The sequence below is a fragment of the Stigmatopora nigra genome, chromosome 20, assembly GCF_051989575.1.
Source record: "Stigmatopora nigra isolate UIUO_SnigA chromosome 20, RoL_Snig_1.1, whole genome shotgun sequence".
NCBI classification, from domain to species: Eukaryota; Metazoa; Chordata; class Actinopteri; order Syngnathiformes; family Syngnathidae; genus Stigmatopora; species Stigmatopora nigra.
Window position 1 is genome coordinate 9,617,401 of NC_135527.1, and position 14,926 is coordinate 9,632,326.

At 48.8% G+C, this 14,926-nt stretch overlaps 2 protein-coding genes across 7 annotated transcripts in view; one reads left to right on the forward strand and one right to left on the reverse strand.

Annotated features, from left to right (window-relative positions):
• Positions 1-414: 414 nt before the first annotated feature.
• LOC144213963 (mucin-17) lies at positions 415-3,890 on the reverse strand. The gene is made up of 12 exons (XM_077742688.1): positions 3,609-3,890; positions 3,402-3,517; positions 3,264-3,328; positions 3,145-3,196; positions 3,009-3,064; positions 2,745-2,866; positions 2,533-2,592; positions 2,252-2,426; positions 1,992-2,153; positions 1,241-1,338; positions 1,037-1,170; positions 415-960 (listed from the first exon to the last, which is right to left on the reverse strand). The coding sequence occupies exons 1-12, from the start codon at positions 3,883-3,885 to the stop codon at positions 880-882; spliced, it is 1,398 nt and encodes a 465-aa protein (XP_077598814.1). The 5' UTR covers positions 3,886-3,890; the 3' UTR covers positions 415-879.
• oxa1l (OXA1L mitochondrial inner membrane protein) overlaps positions 881-14,926 on the forward strand; it is a 45,219-nt gene continuing 31,173 nt past the window's right edge. For 4 of the 6 annotated variants that reach the window (XM_077742443.1, XM_077742449.1, XM_077742444.1 and 1 more), the window contains exons 1-3: positions 889-983; positions 1,091-1,222; positions 1,436-1,625. The gene's annotated coding sequence lies outside the window, so the exon portion shown is untranslated. Of the gene's footprint in view, positions 984-1,078; positions 1,223-1,435; positions 1,626-14,926 lie in introns of those variants that run through there. The other 2 variants (XM_077742445.1, XM_077742447.1) reach the window with 2 other exon arrangements.

Sequence of the window (14,926 nt, forward strand, 5' to 3'; positions counted from 1 at the left end):
ACTTTCACATATTGTGACGGCGCTCTCATTCGTCCCGCTTGTTAGACTTGAAAGGCCATAGAAAAGTCCCCCCCCCCCAGACCCCTTACGGGTGGCTCAAGTTTTCCCAAACCAGGTCCATTCTCCCCGTAATCAACGAGCGTGGCGCCAAAGTGGGAGCGAGGGCAAGTCGCTGCTCCCGCTCACCATATTTGGCCACGCCAGAGGTGCTTTGCAAAGTTGGGCCAACTAGAAAGTCCACCAAAACGGCCCCCTACTCTTTTTTTTTTTTGTTGTTGTTGTAATTTTCCGCCCAGAAGCTTTGCCGTGTTATCTTTGGCAGCCGGGACAGAAAAGCTCACTCAGAATGAGCTCACTCTCTCTGCAAGTGTTGCTCTATGCTCCCCGGCCCACGGCAAGGAGACGCACACGGTGTAAAAACAAACAGCTTTATTCAAAGAGAAACACTGCAAAAATAATCGGGCATTTCTGCGTGCAAAACAAGTGGACTCTCTTTTGCCCTTTAGTTTTTTTTTGCCCGATCTCCCCATTCTTTATCTTTTCTTTTCCCCACTGCCGAACCACGCTCCCTCTCTCCAAAACTGTAGACAAAATGGAAAATTTGTGGCTTCATTCTGCCGGGCGGCCGAGGCATTTATGAATAGCCTTTGATTGGAAAACAACAATAGCTACCTCACTGGGGTCACAAGGCCTGACCTTTTGGTAGCCCTCGCCGCAGTACATCCAAGAGATCTGTTGCACTTTGCCCACAATTTCGTCACGACTACAACACATACTGTGCAAATACAATATACAATAATATCCCAGGCCTGGCCATTTTAGTCCCTTCCGAATCCCTCCCGATCCTATTCGGTCGATGGCTGCCACCTATTGGCCGTTTCAGTGCAGGCGGACGCCAGACGGGGGCAAACTCATTGTGTCACCACCGGATGACCTGATCTGTGGCCTCTGGATTCTGATCTGCGAGGGGGGTGAAAGAACAGGCACGTCTCAGCGGTAGCCGCGGCAGCCATTGGACTTTTGTCTGATGACTGACCTCTTGGAAGGGCGGCATTAGCGAGGTGTCCATGCTCAATTCCGTTCCGTCCAGCGTGAACACGGAGAAACTGGAGCGCCGGCGAGGCGGCGACGGCGACGGCCAGTCGTGACAGAAGGACGGGTTGGCGTGACCTGAAAGCGGCAGTTTTGTGAAGTCCGTCCCATGGATTTCCCAATGGCCAAGGTGAAACGGCTGGCTTACCGGTGTCAAAGGGTTCCGTGGACGATGGTCCGGCTCGCGACCACTCAAATTCGCTGTTGAACCACTGGTTGACCCGCTGAATGTTCATGTCTTTTTTCCTGAAAAGAGAAAACGCAATGACTGGAGCAATGATGTGGGTGAGTCACTTGGTCTCTTCTGATCCATTGACTGACATTTTTTATCCTGACTTTCTAGGAAAATGTTTGCCTGGAGGCAGAGGAACAATGGTCTGCCCCTCTCAGACCTGTCCATGATGTCGTTTTTCAACAATTTTGTCATACGGAGCCATGTACATATATATGTATGATGACAACAGGCTTTTGAGGAACAAGCCAATGTCTGAACTCTGAACAGACCCAAATGGATTCCAAGTCTTGCACCAAAGGTAGGACATTTAAATGTATTACCTTCATTCATTTTCGAGTCACTTCCTTATTCATTTGGGCTCTTACTTTTTGGGGCACTCATAAGTCACACGTAGCTGATTTTGAGCTATTCCTACATCATTTTCATTATTTTTTTTCCATTGCTCTGAATGGATCATCAGTAGAACCGAATGTATGTCGGTCATGTTTTGGGGGATAACTGGCAAATAACTTTTGCGCTGCTTGATTTGATGAATGTTTTGATGTGTAAGTGAATGTCAGGTTGTTTTGACGGTCGAATCAAAACAAAGGCGACTACAAAGGTAGGTTCCAAACAATGGACTGAGATGACAAAGGTAAGCACGTAACTTTTCTATCCTACGTACCTCCTTTGCGATTTCTTGTTGCTTACGACGTACGCGCTCAAGCCCGCCACGGCGGCCACTAGGCAAGCTAGCGTTAGCGCCAAACTGACGTAGAATGGCGTCTGCTGGATGGGCAGCGAGCAGTCTTTGGCCAAGTACCAGGTGGACTCCAAATCCCGACACCTGAAAGAAAGCCAGCACGGAGGTCGGCTCAGTAAGGGCCGGCCCCCCTCGGCGACCGGGCGACTCGGCAAACGAGACCAAAGGCTCGGGGGACGCACTGGCAAACCGCTCCGGCGTCCCTGTAGACGTGGCAAGCGCCGCTGTTGTGGCACACCCGCCTGCCGGCGCCGTAGAGGGGGCTGCACCGACTGACGCACATCAGTACGCTGTTGTTGCGCACGGCCTTGTAGTGGGAGGCCCTGTCGGCATCCTCTATTTGCGAGGCGCAAAACGCTAGAGATAGGAAGATGCGAAAAGCGTGAGTGGCGGCGGGACTTGACGACGCCCGTTGACCGTTGGCATGTACCGTCTTTCCATTGTCACGTTGACATGTACTTACTTTCAATGCTGACGTTGTTCGTAGTCACGGATGGTTCCTGTGTCACCTCGAAGGGAAAGTCTGAAAAGGAAAGAGTTTGTTGTACTTAGGGAGTAAGTTCTACTTTTTGGGCAGACATCTGGGCAGAATTAGTTTGTGAAACCGTGTCTTAGTAACAGAACCTTTCATTCATCTTGACTAGTGTGATAAGATCTTCTCTAGTTCCTTCTTACCCGTGTTGGGCTCATCCACAGTCTTCAAGGTTTCCATAATAATGTCATAGTCGTGCTTATATTCCTTTTTAATGTTATCGTTGTTGGGAATGGACAAGACCACGTGGTGGCTGACGTTGACGCTGAAAAGCAGAGAGCAGGACAGATTTCAACAACCGTTGAGAGGTTGTGATCATTTTGAAGGGCACGTGACACTTTGCTCAAAAAGTTCTATCAAGCCACTGCCATGGTGGAAGTGCAAAGGGCCAACAGAAAGTGTCTTACCCTTGTTGTCTTGGTGTGACTTTGCGGAAAGCCGTGGCATCAGATTCTAATCTTAGCTGCAATAAACAATCTTGATTATTCTTATCTCTCGGGGTTGCTGTGATATGACAGCAAAAGGGTGGTTGTTAGGCCTTACCTTCTCCACCGCAGAGAGCGAACGTTTCACCAAACTTTGCCGCCCACCTCGGCTGAGAGAAACAAAATGGGCCGTTGACACATCATCCCGTGGAAACGGGTGTTTTGGAAAAGCCTTACCTGACGTTGGTTACCACCACTTCTTCAAAGTGTCTTAGCCTTGTTCCTAAGTAAAAGCCAGTCATCTGAAAGAGGAACAAGGCCGTCCGTGCATGCCACGTACAAAATTGTAGTGGAACTTTTCAGGACGATAGTCACCTGTTCTTTAAAGTCTTTGACAAACTTCTTGTAAGCTTCTGAGTTGGTGTTGTCAAAGTCGGACTCGTAGCGCCTGTCCAGAACCACGCCTATTTTCACCAGGGCCTCAATTTCGCCTGCAGCAAATTGGCATGAGCAGTGTTAGGTTGCAAAACAAATTGGTAAATGGACGTGTGTTCTTGGGGGGGGGGGGGGATGTCATAGTACCGATTTCCACGCTGTCTTCAAGGAACTGGCAATATTGGCCTTGGTAGCCGTCGACGCACAGGCATCCAGTTGCGGTGGACGTTCCCCCGTTTTGGCAATGAAACTGCCCTTTTCTTGTTGTTGTCCTGTCAGTCTCAGGGGTTCCGGTGCTTGGAATGTTCGTGGTCTTGTCACTGTCTGGTGTACTTGCCATAGTTTTTGGTTCATCGGTAGTTTTAATAGCCTCAGTGCTTGTCAGGGAGGTTGTCTCATGAGCTTCTGTAGCTGTACCTTCCATGTTTGTAGTTCCTGGACCTTCAGTGGTCTCCAAAGCCTCTGTACTAGGACTGAAGGTGGTCTCACCAGCCTCTGATGTAGCTGTACTTTCCATGTTGGTAGTTCCTAGACCTTCAGTAGTCTCTAGAGCCTCTGGTGTAGCTGTACTTTCCATCTTTGTAGTTCCTGGACCTCCAGTAGTCTCCAAAGCCTCTGTACTAGGACTGAAGGTGGTCTCACCAGCCTCTGATGTAGCTGTACTTTCCATGTTGGTAGTTCCTAGACCTTCAGTAGTCTCTAGAGCCTCTGGTGTAGCTGTACTTTCCATGTTTGTAGTTCCTGGACCTTCAGTAGTCTCCAAAGCCTCTGTACTAGGACTGAAGGTGGTCTCACCAGCCTCTGGTGTAGCTGTACTTTCCATGTTTGTAGTTCCTGGACCTTCAGTAGTCTCCAAAGCCTCTGTACTAGGACTGAAGGTGGTCTCACCAGCCTCTGATGTAGCTGTACTTTCCATGTTGGTAGTTCCTGGACCTTCAGTAGTCTCTAGAGCCTCTGGTGTAGCTGTACTTTCCATGTTTGTAGTTCCTGGACCTTCAGTAGTCTCCAAAGCCTCTGTACTAGGACTGAAGGTGGTCTCACCAGCCTCTGGTGTAGCTGTACTTTCCATGTTGGTAGTTCCTGGACCTTCAGTAGTCTCCAAAGCCTCTGTACTAGGACTGAAGGTGGTCTCACCAGCCTCTGATGTAGCTGTACTTTCCATGTTGGTAGTTCCTGGACCTTCAGTAGTCTCTAGAGCCTCTGGTGTAGCTGTACTTTCCATGTTTGTAGTTCCTGGACCTTCAGTAGTCTCCAAAGCCTCTGTACTAGGACTGAAGGTGGTCTCACCAGCCTCTGGTGTAGCTGTACTTTCCATGTTTGTAGTTCCTGGACCTTCAGTAGTCTCCAAAGCCTCTGTACTAGGACTGAAGGTGGTCTCACCAGCCTCTGATGTAGCTGTACTTTCCATGTTGGTAGTTCCTGGACCTTCAGTAGTCTCTAGAGCCTCTGGTGTAGCTGTACTTTCCATGTTTGTAGTTCCTGGACCTTCAGTAGTCTCCAAAGCCTCTGTACTAGGACTGAAGGTGGTCTCACCAGCCTCTGATGTAGCTGTACTTTCCATGTTGGTAGTTCCTGGACCTTCAGTAGTCTCTGGAGCCTCTGGTGTAGCTGTACTTTCCATGTTTGTAGTTCCTGGACCTTCAGTAGTCTCCAAAGCCTCTGTACTAGGACTGAAGGTGGTCTCACCAGCCTCTGGTGTAGCTGTACTTTCCATGTTAGTAGTTCCTGGACCTTCAGTAGTCTCCAAAGCCTCTGTACTAGGACTGAAGGTGGTCTCACCAGCCTCTGATGTAGCTGTACTTTCCATGTTGGTAGTTCCTGGACCTTCAGTAGTCTCTAGAGCCTCTGGTGTAGCTGTACTTTCCATGTTTGTAGTTCCTGGACCTTCAGTAGTCTCCAAAGCCTCTGTACTAGGACTGAAGGTGGTCTCACCAGCCTCTGGTGTAGCTGTACTTTCCATGTCTGTAGTTCCTGGACCTTCAGTAGTCTCCAAAGCCTCTGTACTAGGACTGAAGGTGGTCTCACCAGCCTCTGGTGTAGCTGTACTTTCCATGTTTGTAGTTCCTGGACCTTCAGTAGTCTCCAAAGCCTCTGTACTAGGACTGAAGGTGGTCTCACCAGCCTCTGATGTAGCTGTACTTTCCATGTTGGTAGTTCCTGGACCTTCAGTAGTCTCTGGAGCCTCTGGTGTAGCTGTACTTTCCATGTTTGTAGTTCCTGGACCTTCAGTAGTCTCCAAAGCCTCTGTACTAGGACTGAAGGTGGTCTCACCAGCCTCTGGTGTAGCTGTACTTTCCATGTTAGTAGTTCCTGGACCTTCAGTAGTCTCCAAAGCCTCTGTACTAGGACTGAAGGTGGTCTCACCAGCCTCAGATGTAGCTGTACTTTCCATGTTGGTAGTTCCTGGACCTTCAGTAGTCTCTAGAGCCTCTGGTGTAGCTGTACTTTCCATGTTTGTAGTTCCTGGACCTTCAGTAGTCTCCAAAGCCTCTGTACTAGGACTGAAGGTGGTCTCACCAGCCTCTGGTGTAGCTGTACTTTCCATGTCTGTAGTTCCTGGACCTTCAGTAGTCTCCAAAGCCTCTGTACTAGGACTGAAGGTGGTCTCACCAGCCTCTGGTGTAGCTGTACTTTCCATGTTTGTAGTTCCTGGACCTTCAGTAGTCTCCAAAGCCTCTGTACTAGGACTGAAGGTGGTCTCACCAGCCTCTGATGTAGCTGTACTTTCCATGTTGGTAGTTCCTGGACCTTCAGTAGTCTCTGGAGCCTCTGGTGTAGCTGTACTTTCCATGTTTGTAGTTCCTGGACCTTCAGTAGTCTCCAAAGCCTCTGTACTAGAACTGAAGGTGGTCTCACCAGCCTCTGGTGTAGCTGTACTTTCCATGTTTGTAGTCCCTTGACCTTCAGTAGTCTCCAAAGCCTCTGTACTAGGACTGAAGGTGGTCTCGCCAGCCTCTGATGTAGCTGTACTTTCCATGTTGGTAGTTCCTGGACCTTCAGTAGTCTCTGGAGCCTCTGGTGTAGCTGTACTTTCCATGTTTGTAGTTCCTGGACCTTCAGTAGTCTCCAAAGCCTCTGTACTAGGACTGAAGGTGGTCTCACCAGCCTCTGATGTAGCTGTACTTTCCATGTTGGTAGTTCCTGGTTCTTCAGTAGTCTCTAGAGCCTCTGGTGTAGCTGTACTTTCCATGTTTGTAGTTCCTAGACCTTCAGTAGTCTCTAGAGCCTCTGGTGTAGCTGTACTTTCCATGTTTGTAGTTCCTGGACCTTCAGTAGTCTCCAAAGCCTCTGTACTAGGACTGAAGGTGGTCTCACCAGCCTCTGATGTAGCTGTACTTTCCATGTTGGTAGTTCCTAGACCTTCAGTAGTCTCTAAAGCCTCTGGTGTAGCTGTACTTTCCATGTTTGTAGTTCCTGGACCTTCAGTAGTCTCCAAAGCCTCTGTACTAGGACTGAAGGTGGTCTCACCAGCCTCTGATGTAGCTGTACTTTCCATGTTGGTAGTTCCTGGACCTTCAGTAGTCTCTGGAGCCTCTGGTGTAGCTGTACTTTCCATGTTTGTAGTTCCTGGACCTTCAGTAGTCTCCAAAGCCTCTGTACTAGGACTGAAGGTGGTCTCACCAGCCTCTGATGTAGCTGTACTTTCCATGTTGGTAGTTCCTGGACCTTCAGTAGTCTCTAGAGCCTCTGGTGTAGCTGTACTTTCCATGTTTGTAGTTCCTAGACCTTCAGTAGTCTCTAGAGCCTCTGGTGTAGCTGTACTTTCCATGTTTGTAGTTCCTGGACCTTCAGTAGTCTCCAAAGCCTCTGTACTAGGACTGAAGGTGGTCTCACCAGCCTCTGATGTAGCTGTACTTTCCATGTTGGTAGTTCCTGGACCTTCAGTAGTCTCGGGAGCCTCTGGTGTAGCTGTACTTTCCATGTTTGTAGTTCCTGGACCTTCAGTAGTCTCTAGAGCCTCTGGTGTAGCTGTACTTTCGATGTTTGTAGTTCCTGGACCTTCAGTAGTCTCCAAAGCCTCTGTACTAGGACTGAAGGTGGTCTCACCAGCCTCTGATGTAGCTGTACTTTCCATGTTGGTAGTTCCTGGACCTTCAGTAGTCTCTAGAGCCTCTGGTGTAGCTGTACTTTCAATGTTTGTAGTTCCTAGACCTTCAGTAGTCTCTAGAGCCTCTGGTGTAGCTGTACTTTCCATGTTTGTAGTTCCTGGACCTTCAGTAGTCTCCAAAGCCTCTGTACTAGGACTGAAGGTGGTCTCAACAGCCTCTGGTGTAGCTGTACTTTCCATGTTGGTAGTTCCTGGACCTTCAGTAGTCTCTAGAGCCTCTGGTGTAGCTGTACTTTCCATGTTTGTAGTTCCCGGACCTTCAGTAGTCTCCAAAGCCTCTGTACTAGGACTGAAGGTGGTCTCACCAGCCTCTGATGTAGCTGTACTTTCCATGTTGGTAGTTCCTGGACCTTCAGTAGTCTCTAGAGCCTCTGGTGTAGCTGTACTTTCCATGTTTGTAGTTCCTGGACCTTCAGTAGTCTCCAAAGCCTCTGTACTAGGACTGAAGGTGGTCTCACCAGCCTCTGGTGTAGCTGTACTTTCCATGTTTGTAGTTCCTGGACCTTCAGTAGTCTCCAAAGCCTCTGTACTAGGACTGAAGGTGGTCTCACCAGCCTCTGATGTAGCTGTACTTTCCATGTTGGTAGTTCCTGGACCTTCAGTAGTCTCTAGAGCCTCTGGTGTAGCTGTACTTTCCATGTTTGTAGTTCCTGGACCTTCAGTAGTCTCCAAAGCCTCTGTACTAGGACTGAAGGTGGTCTCACCAGCCTCTGATGTAGCTGTACTTTCCATGTTGGTAGTTCCTGGACCTTCAGTAGTCTCTAGAGCCTCTGGTGTAGCTGTACTTTCCATGTTTGTAGTTCCTGGACCTTCAGTAGTCTCCAAAGCCTCTGTACTAGGACTGAAGGTGGTCTCACCAGCCTCTGATGTAGCTGTACTTTCCATGTTGGTAGTTCCTAGACCTTCAGTAGTCTCTAGAGCCTCTGGTGTAGCTGTACTTTCCATGTTTGTAGTTCCTGGACCTTCAGTAGTCTCCAAAGCCTCTGTACTAGGACTGAAGGTGGTCTCACCAGCCTCTGATGTAGCTGTACTTTCCATGTTGGTAGTTCCTGGACCTTCAGTAGTCTCTAGAGCCTCTGGTGTAGCTGTACTTTCCATGTTTGTAGTTCCTGGACCTTCAGTAGTCTCCAAAGCCTCTGTACTAGGACTGAAGGTGGTCTCACCAGCCTCTGGTGTAGCTGTACTTTCCATGTCTGTAGTTCCTGGACCTTCAGTAGTCTCCAAAGCCTCTGTACTAGGACTGAAGGTGGTCTCACCAGCCTCTGATGTAGCTGTACTTTCCATGTTGGTAGTTCCTGGACCTTCAGTAGTCTCTAGAGCCTCTGGTGTAGCTGTACTTTCCATGTTTGTAGTTCCTGGACCTTCAGTAGTCTCCAAAGCCTCTGTACTAGGACTGAAGGTGGTCTCACCAGCCTCTGGTGTAGCTGTACTTTCCATGTTTGTAGTTCCTGGACCTTCAGTAGTCTCCAAAGCCTCTGTACTAGGACTGAAGGTGGTCTCACCAGCCTCTGATGTAGCTGTACTTTCCATGTTGGTAGTTCCTGGACCTTCAGTAGTCTCCAGAGCCTCTGGTGTAGCTGTACTTTCCATGTTTGTAGTTCCTGGACCTTCAGTAGTCTCCAAAGCCTCTGTACTAGGACTGAAGGTGGTCTCACCAGCCTCTGGTGTAGCTGTACTTTCCATGTTTGTAGTTCCTGGACCTTCAGTAGTCTCCAAAGCCTCTGTACTAGGACTGAAGGTGGTCTCACCAGCCTCTGATGTAGCTGTACTTTCCATGTTGGTAGTTCCTGGACCTTCAGTAGTCTCTGGAGCCTCTGGTGTAGCTGTACTTTCCATGTTTGTAGTTCCTGGACCTTCAGTAGTCTCCAAAGCCTCTGTACTAGGACTGAAGGTGGTCTCACCAGCCTCTGATGTAGCTGTACTTTCCATGTTGGTAGTTCCTGGACCTTCAGTAGTCTCTAGAGCCTCTGGTGTAGCTGTACTTTCCATGTTTGTAGTTCCTAGACCTTCAGTAGTCTCTAGAGCCTCTGGTGTAGCTGTACTTTCCATGTTTGTAGTTCCTGGACCTTCAGTAGTCTCCAAAGCCTCTGTACTAGGACTGAAGGTGGTCTCACCAGCCTCTGATGTAGCTGTACTTTCCATGTTGGTAGTTCCTGGACCTTCAGTAGTCTCTAGAGCCTCTGGTGTAGCTGTACTTTCCATGTTTGTAGTTCCTGGACCTTCAGTAGTCTCCAAAGCCTCTGTACTAGGACTGAAGGTGGTCTCACCAGCCTCTGGTGTAGCTGTACTTTCCATGTTTGTAGTTCCTGGACCTTCAGTAGTCTCCAAAGCCTCTGTACTAGGACTGAAGGTGGTCTCACCAGCCTCTGATGTAGCTGTACTTTCCATGTTGGTAGTTCCTGGACCTTCAGTAGTCTCTGGAGCCTCTGGTGTAGCTGTACTTTCCATGTTTGTAGTTCCTGGACCTTCAGTAGTCTCCAAAGCCTCTGTACTAGGACTGAAGGTGGTCTCACCAGCCTCTGATGTAGCTGTACTTTCCATGTTGGTAGTTCCTGGACCTTCAGTAGTCTCTAGAGCCTCTGGTGTAGCTGTACTTTCCATGTTTGTAGTTCCTAGACCTTCAGTAGTCTCTAGAGCCTCTGGTGTAGCTGTACTTTCCATGTTTGTAGTTCCTGGACCTTCAGTAGTCTCCAAAGCCTCTGTACTAGGACTGAAGGTGGTCTCACCAGCCTCTGATGTAGCTGTACTTTCCATGTTGGTAGTTCCTGGACCTTCAGTAGTCTCTAGAGCCTCTGGTGTAGCTGTACTTTCCATGTTTGTAGTTCCTGGACCTTCAGTAGTCTCCAAAGCCTCTGTACTAGGACTGAAGGTGGTCTCACCAGCCTCTGATGTAGCTGTACTTTCCATGTTGGTAGTTCCTGGACCTTCAGTAGTCTCTGGAGCCTCTGGTGTAGCTGTACTTTCCATGTTTGTAGTTCCTGGACCTTCAGTAGTCTCCAAAGCCTCTGTACTAGGACTGAAGGTGGTCTCACCAGCCTCTGATGTAGCTGTACTTTCCATGTTGGTAGTTCCTGGACCTTCAGTAGTCTCTAGAGCCTCTGGTGTAGCTGTACTTTCCATGTTTGTAGTTCCTAGACCTTCAGTAGTCTCTAGAGCCTCTGGTGTAGCTGTACTTTCCATGTTTGTAGTTCCTGGACCTTCAGTAGTCTCCAAAGCCTCTGTACTAGGACTGAAGGTGGTCTCACCAGCCTCTGATGTAGCTGTACTTTCCATGTTGGTAGTTCCTGGACCTTCAGTAGTCTCGGGAGCCTCTGGTGTAGCTGTACTTTCCATGTTTGTAGTTCCTGGACCTTCAGTAGTCTCTAGAGCCTCTGGTGTAGCTGTACTTTCGATGTTTGTAGTTCCTGGACCTTCAGTAGTCTCCAAAGCCTCTGTACTAGGACTGAAGGTGGTCTCACCAGCCTCTGATGTAGCTGTACTTTCCATGTTGGTAGTTCCTGGACCTTCAGTAGTCTCTAGAGCCTCTGGTGTAGCTGTACTTTCAATGTTTGTAGTTCCTAGACCTTCAGTAGTCTCTAGAGCCTCTGGTGTAGCTGTACTTTCCATGTTTGTAGTTCCTGGACCTTCAGTAGTCTCCAAAGCCTCTGTACTAGGACTGAAGGTGGTCTCAACAGCCTCTGGTGTAGCTGTACTTTCCATGTTGGTAGTTCCTGGACCTTCAGTAGTCTCTAGAGCCTCTGGTGTAGCTGTACTTTCCATGTTTGTAGTTCCTGGACCTTCAGTAGTCTCCAAAGCCTCTGTACTAGGACTGAAGGTGGTCTCACCAGCCTCTGATGTAGCTGTACTTTCCATGTTGGTAGTTCCTGGACCTTCAGTAGTCTCTAGAGCCTCTGGTGTAGCTGTACTTTCCATGTTTGTAGTTCCCGGACCTTCAGTAGTCTCCAAAGCCTCTGTACTAGGACTGAAGGTGGTCTCACCAGCCTCTGATGTAGCTGTACTTTCCATGTTGGTAGTTCCTGGACCTTCAGTAGTCTCTAGAGCCTCTGGTGTAGCTGTACTTTCCATGTTTGTAGTTCCTGGACCTTCAGTAGTCTCCAAAGCCTCTGTACTAGGACTGAAGGTGGTCTCACCAGCCTCTGGTGTAGCTGTACTTTCCATGTCTGTAGTTCCTGGACCTTCAGTAGTCTCCAAAGCCTCTGTACTAGGACTGAAGGTGGTCTCACCAGCCTCTGATGTAGCTGTACTTTCCATGTTGGTAGTTCCTGGACCTTCAGTAGTCTCTAGAGCTTCTGGTGTAGCTGTACTTTCCATGTTTGTAGTTCCTGGACCTTCAGTAGTCTCCAAAGCCTCGGTACTAGGACTGAAGGTGGTCTCACCAGCCTCTGGTGTAGCTGTACTTTCCATGTTTGTAGTTCCTGGACCTTCAGTAGTCTCCAAAGCCTCTGTACTAGGACTGAAGGTGGTCTCACCAGCCTCTGATGTAGCTGTATTTTCCATGTTGGTAGTTCCTGGACCTTCAGTAGTCACTAGAGCCTCTGGTGTAGCTGTACTTTCCATGTTTGTAGTTCCTGGACCTTCAGTAGTCTCCAAAGCCTCTGTACTAGAACTGAAGGTGGTCTCACCAGCCTCTGGTGTAGCTGTACTTTCCATGTTTGTAGTCCCTTGACCTTCAGTAGTCTCCAAAGCCTCTGTACTAGGACTGAAGGTGGTCTCACCAGCCTCTGATGTAGCTGTACTTTCCATGTTGGTAGTTCCTGGACCTTCAGTAGTCTCTGGAGCCTCTGGTGTAGCTGTACTTTCCATGTTTGTAGTTCCTGGACCTTCAGTAGTCTCTAGAGCCTCTGGTGTAGCTGTACTTTCCATGTTTGTAGTTCCTGGACCTTCAGTAGTCTCCAAAGCCTCTGTACTAGGACTGAAGGTGGTCTCACCAGCCTCTGATGTAGCTGTACTTTCCATGTTGGTAGTTCCTGGACCTTCAGTAGTCTCGGGAGCCTCTGGTGTAGCTGTACTTTCCATGTTTGTAGTTCCTGGACCTTCAGTAGTCTCTAGAGCCTCTGGTGTAGCTGTACTTTCAATGTTTGTAGTTCCTGGACCTTCAGTAGTCTCCAAAGCCTCTGTACTAGGACTGAAGGTGCTCTCAACAGCCTCTGGTGTAGCTGTACTTTCCATGTTGGTAGTTCCTGGACCTTCAGTAGTCTCTAGAGCCTCTGGTGTAGCTGTACTTTCCATGTTTGTAGTTCCTGGACCTTCAGTAGTCTCCAAAGCCTCTGTACTAGGACTGAAGGTGGTCTCACCAGCCTCTGATGTAGCTGTACTTTCCATGTTGGTAGTTCCTGGACCTTCAGTAGTCTCTAGAGCCTCTGGTGTAGCTGTACTTTCCATGTTTGTAGTTCCTGGACCTTCAGTAGTCTCCAAAGCCTCTGTACTAGGACTGAAGGTGGTCTCACCAGCCTCTGGTGTAGCTGTACTTTCCATGTTTGTAGTTCCTGGACCTTCAGTAGTCTCCAAAGCCTCTGTACTAGGACTGAAGGTGGTCTCACCAGCCTCTGATGTAGCTGTACTTTCCATGTTGGTAGTTCCTGGACCTTCAGTAGTCTCTGGAGCCTCTGGTGTAGCTGTACTTTCCATGTTTGTAGTTCCTGGACCTTCAGTAGTCTCCAAAGCCTCTGTACTAGGACTGAAGGTGGTCTCACCAGCCTCTGATGTAGCTGTTCTTTCCATGTTGGTAGTTCCTGGACCTTCAGTAGTCTCTAGAGCCTCTGGTGTAGCTGTACTTTCCATGTTTGTAGTTCCTAGACCTTCAGTAGTCTCTAGAGCCTCTGGTGTAGCTGTACTTTCCATGTTTGTAGTTCCTGGACCTTCAGTAGTCTCCAAAGCTTCTGTACTAGGACTGAAGGTGGTCTCACCAGCCTCTGGTGTAGCTGTACTTTCCATGTCTGTAGTTCCTGGACCTTCAGTAGTCTCCAAAGCCTCTGTACTAGGACTGAAGGTGGTCTCACCAGCCTCTGATGTAGCTGTACTTTCCATGTTGGTAGTTCCTGGACCTTCAGTAGTCTCTAGAGCTTCTGGTGTAGCTGTACTTTCCATGTTTGTAGTTCCTGGACCTTCAGTAGTCTCCAAAGCCTCTGTACTAGGACTGAAGGTGGTCTCACCAGCCTCTGGTGTAGCTGTACTTTCCATGTTTGTAGTTCCTGGACCTTCAGTAGTCTCCAAAGCCTCTGTACTAGGACTGAAGGTGGTCTCACCAGCCTCTGATGTAGCTGTATTTTCCATGTTGGTAGTTCCTGGACCTTCAGTAGTCACTAGAGCCTCTGGTGTAGCTGTACTTTCCATGTTTGTAGTTCCTGGACCTTCAGTAGTCTCCAAAGCCTCTGTACTAGAACTGAAGGTGGTCTCACCAGCCTCTGGTGTAGCTGTACTTTCCATGTTTGTAGTCCCTTGACCTTCAGTAGTCTCCAAAGCCTCTGTACTAGGACTGAAGGTGGTCTCACCAGCCTCTGATGTAGCTGTACTTTCCATGTTGGTAGTTCCTGGACCTTCAGTAGTCTCTGGAGCCTCTGGTGTAGCTGTACTTTCCATGTTTGTAGTTCCTGGACCTTCAGTAGTCTCTAGAGCCTCTGGTGTAGCTGTACTTTCCATGTTTGTAGTTCCTGGACCTTCAGTAGTCTCCAAAGCCTCTGTACTAGGACTGAAGGTGGTCTCACCAGCCTCTGATGTAGCTGTACTTTCCATGTTGGTAGTTCCTGGACCTTCAGTAGTCTCGGGAGCCTCTGGTGTAGCTGTACTTTCCATGTTTGTAGTTCCTGGACCTTCAGTAGTCTCTAGAGCCTCTGGTGTAGCTGTACTTTCCATGTTTGTAGTTCCTGGACCTTCAGTAGTCTCCAAAGCCTCTGTACTAGGACTGAAGGTGCTCTCAACAGCCTCTGGTGTAGCTGTACTTTCCATGTTTGTAGTTCCTGGACCTTCAGTAGTCTCCAAAGCCTCTGTACTAGGACTGAAGGTGGTCTCACCAGCCTCTGATGTAGCTGTACTTTCCATGTTGGTAGTTCCTGGACCTTCAGTAGTCTCTAGAGCCTCTGGTGTAGCTGTACTTTCCATGTTTGTAGTTCCTGGACCTTCAGTAGTCTCCAAAGCCTCTGTACTAGAACTGAAGGTGGTCTCACCAGCCTCTGGTGTAGCTGTACTTTCCATGTTTGTAGTCCCTTGACCTTCAGTAGTCTCCAAAGCCTCTGTACTAGGACTGAAGGTGGTCTCGCCAGCCTCTGATGTAGCTGTACTTTCCATGTTGGTAGTTCCTGGACCTTCAGTAGTCTCTGGAGCCTCTGGTGTAGCTGTACTTTCCATGTTTGTAGTTCCT

Excerpts from the sequence above, each read along its gene's own strand:
- LOC144213963 (XM_077742688.1), bottom strand. The coding sequence starts at position 3,885 with ATGGAAGGTACAGCTACAGAAGCTCATGAGACAACCTCCCTGACAAGC. Across the intron at positions 2,593-2,744 it reads TGTGGATGAGCCCAACACGG|ACTTTCCCTTCGAGGTGACA; the intron begins GTAAGAAGGAAC and ends TTTCCTTTTCAG. Across the intron at positions 961-1,036 it reads TAATGCCGCCCTTCCAAGAG|ATCAGAATCCAGAGGCCACA; the intron begins GTCAGTCATCAG and ends CCCCCCTCGCAG.